This window comes from Apaloderma vittatum, unplaced genomic scaffold (genome assembly GCF_000703405.1).
Source record: "Apaloderma vittatum isolate BGI_N311 unplaced genomic scaffold, ASM70340v1 scaffold40885, whole genome shotgun sequence".
In the NCBI taxonomy this organism is placed as follows: domain Eukaryota; kingdom Metazoa; phylum Chordata; class Aves; order Trogoniformes; family Trogonidae; genus Apaloderma; species Apaloderma vittatum.
Window position 1 is genome coordinate 12,299 of NW_009719630.1, and position 2,643 is coordinate 14,941.

General features: G+C 48.4%; 1 protein-coding gene across 1 annotated transcript in view; it reads right to left on the reverse strand.

Annotated features, from left to right (window-relative positions):
• PDE4B (phosphodiesterase 4B, cAMP-specific) overlaps positions 1-825 on the reverse strand; it is an 11,270-nt gene extending 10,445 nt beyond the window's left edge. Inside the window, exon 1 of the mRNA XM_009870693.1 lies at positions 778-825. Within this exon, the coding sequence (XP_009868995.1) occupies positions 778-825 (48 nt within the window). The remainder of the gene's footprint in view (positions 1-777) is intronic.
• Between the last annotated feature and the right edge of the window lie 1,818 nt (positions 826-2,643).

The following is a 2,643-nucleotide window of genomic DNA, read 5'->3' on the forward strand; positions in this document are numbered from 1 at the left end:
AAATAAAACAAATATGGCTTTTTTTCTTTTTTTGTTTTTTTTTTTTTTTATCTCCGAATGCTTTTCCAAATTATTACAGCTTTATCACGAGCAAGTCCACAACCGAGATGTTAAAAGCAAAATTCTGGAGGTCTTTGGCATGGAGTCAGTGACATATGGTTTCATTTAGATACTGTTCAGCACCGTCATGACTAGGTATTTCCTTGCAGTACACTAAATTAATTTCCTCCAAAGATGCATATTAGTTTTTACTGTAACAAAGTCAAAGATAACGTTTCAGGTAATCTCTCTGGAAGATCGAATTCTTCTACTGGTTTTAAATCCCACATCCTATAACCTCCTCTTGTTCTGGATTTTACAAGTTTGCTCCATTTTGAATTATGCAAGTAAAAAGCCGACTGCCTATGTTCAGAACGTAGCAGAGGAGAAATATGCCATAAATCTGAAGATTTCCTCGAGTCGTTACAGTAAAAATGGAAGATTCAGGCATTTACTCATCCAGATAGACATGCTGCGATCCTCCTGATTTTCCAACTGCTCATTTTCATTGCTGCATCATTTTATCCCGCAACAGCAAATTCTCAAAGGAGGGACAAAAAAAAAATAAAATGTACATACATGCACTCCGCATGCACAACCCACACATCTGTTTATCTCTTGCCATACAGTACACATAAATAACCACCTAAAAAGCACGTTTTCCTTTATAGAGGTTTTAGCCAAGCAATGCAGCACTGAGAAAAAACACATTTGTAAGCCTGCAGGATTCAAACCCACCTTAATATAACCCCAAGATACAGATAACAAATAGTTTGCTTCAGGCATTTTGAAAAACTCCCCACGCCACCGTCCACAAATCCTCGCGGAGAGCAATCGCTGGTCAGGCAGGAGGGCTCCTCGGACACCCCCTTTACGCCAGTTGATAAAAAAAATCGGCGTTCATCAAATCCAGAGCTCCCCAAAGCCCGGCGGTCGCTAATCCCAGACAAAGCCGAGCTTGGCAGAGCATCTTCGCGGAGGGCTGAGCGTGGGTGTTATTTGCTCGCAGGAGAGAATAATGAAATCGAGGAGGGGGTGGAGGGGTTGCACGAAGAAACGAGAACTGATGCGAGCGCGTTCGGCCGGATGGCTGCCAGCACTTATGAATTATGAATCGTCCTGGTTTGCTCACTCGGCTGAAGGGGGTCCCCGCTCCGCCGCCAGGCTTGCCCACCTGGACCCGGCGGGAAAAAAAACTGCGGAGGGGTTCCAATCCCTAGCCACACAGCCATCTTTTTATAAGGGAGATTAAAATGGAGGAAGCTTGCGCATATTTAAAGAAAAGTAGGCAGTAGTCTCCTCCGTTTCTGCTTTGTTTCAATCCTCTTCATCATGGAGGATGAGGCTTTCCAAAGTCAGAACTCACGTGTGGATTTGTAAAAGCATGATTTTTCACATTTTAATTCTTTCCCCCCCCATATGGTAAAGTCTAGCAACGCAGCAAAATGTGCCTTTACAAGCTGGATATATTTTTCAGATAGCAGGGATAAACCAGCAATAACCTTAAATCTACAATGCCAGCCTGCAACGAGCAAGTTCCTTCTTGCAAGGAGATGTTGCCAACCAAATTTCAAATTGAATCATCGCTTCAGTTTTTATCTTAAACTGGAATGCAAGCACTTCATCGGGGAGCTGAAGCTGCCCTTTTAGCATCAAATCAAAAGCAAAGCACTTTGTGCTGTGTGTGTGAGACAGATCACAGCAAGGAATTGCCACGGATGCGCAGCATTCAGGACGTCCTTGGCCATCGCCGGCTGCAGCACGCTGCACCACAGCAGCCAAGGTTCCTAAATCAGACCCCTAAAATAAAAGTAGGCGCAGCCTTTGGCCTGAAATTATTTCCTTTGAACGCTATCGGCTCGCCTCGGCGTGACATCGCCAGGCTTCCGGGTGACACTGCAGGGCACAGGGGGCAGTCCAGTCCCTGCTGCAAGAGGTGATGGGCGGCGAGATGCCGAGCCCAGCCACGGCTCCCTGCTTGCCCCCGCTGCCGGGCTGGCACTGAGCACCACGGAAACGACGCTTGGCCGGCCAGGCACAGCTCAGCGCCACCCAGACGGGGCTGCCACTCAACCTCTTGGCTGTCGGAACCACTCGGAGGAAATGAAGTTGTGAACTCGGCTCTTTCTCTCCTTAAATTCATGATTATCAGAGGTGGGAAGATGATGCCACCTCCCTTTTACCACGCGGACCGGAGCTGGGGTGCTCCCTGCCGACTCTGCCCTGTCAGCACGGCGAGGACTCGCTTTCTGTTTAAATCCTGTCCCATGGGCAGGAGCGGGATGTGAAGGATGCCCTCTCGTGGGATACGGGCAGGAGCGGGAGGGACGTGCTGAAGCGTGTCCAGAGAAGGGCCACAAGGATGCTCAGAGGGCTGGAGCACCTCTCCTGTGCAGACAGACTGAGAGAGTTGGGGCTGTTCAGTTTGCAGAAAAGAAGGCTCTGAGGAGACCTTATTGTGGCTTCCAGGATCTCAAGGGGGCTACAGGAAAGCTGGGGAGGGGCTTGTTAGGATGTTGGGCAGTGACAGGACTAGAGGGAATGGATTGAAGCTGGAGATGGGTCGGTTCAGGTTGGACACGAGGAAGAAGTTCTTCCCTATGA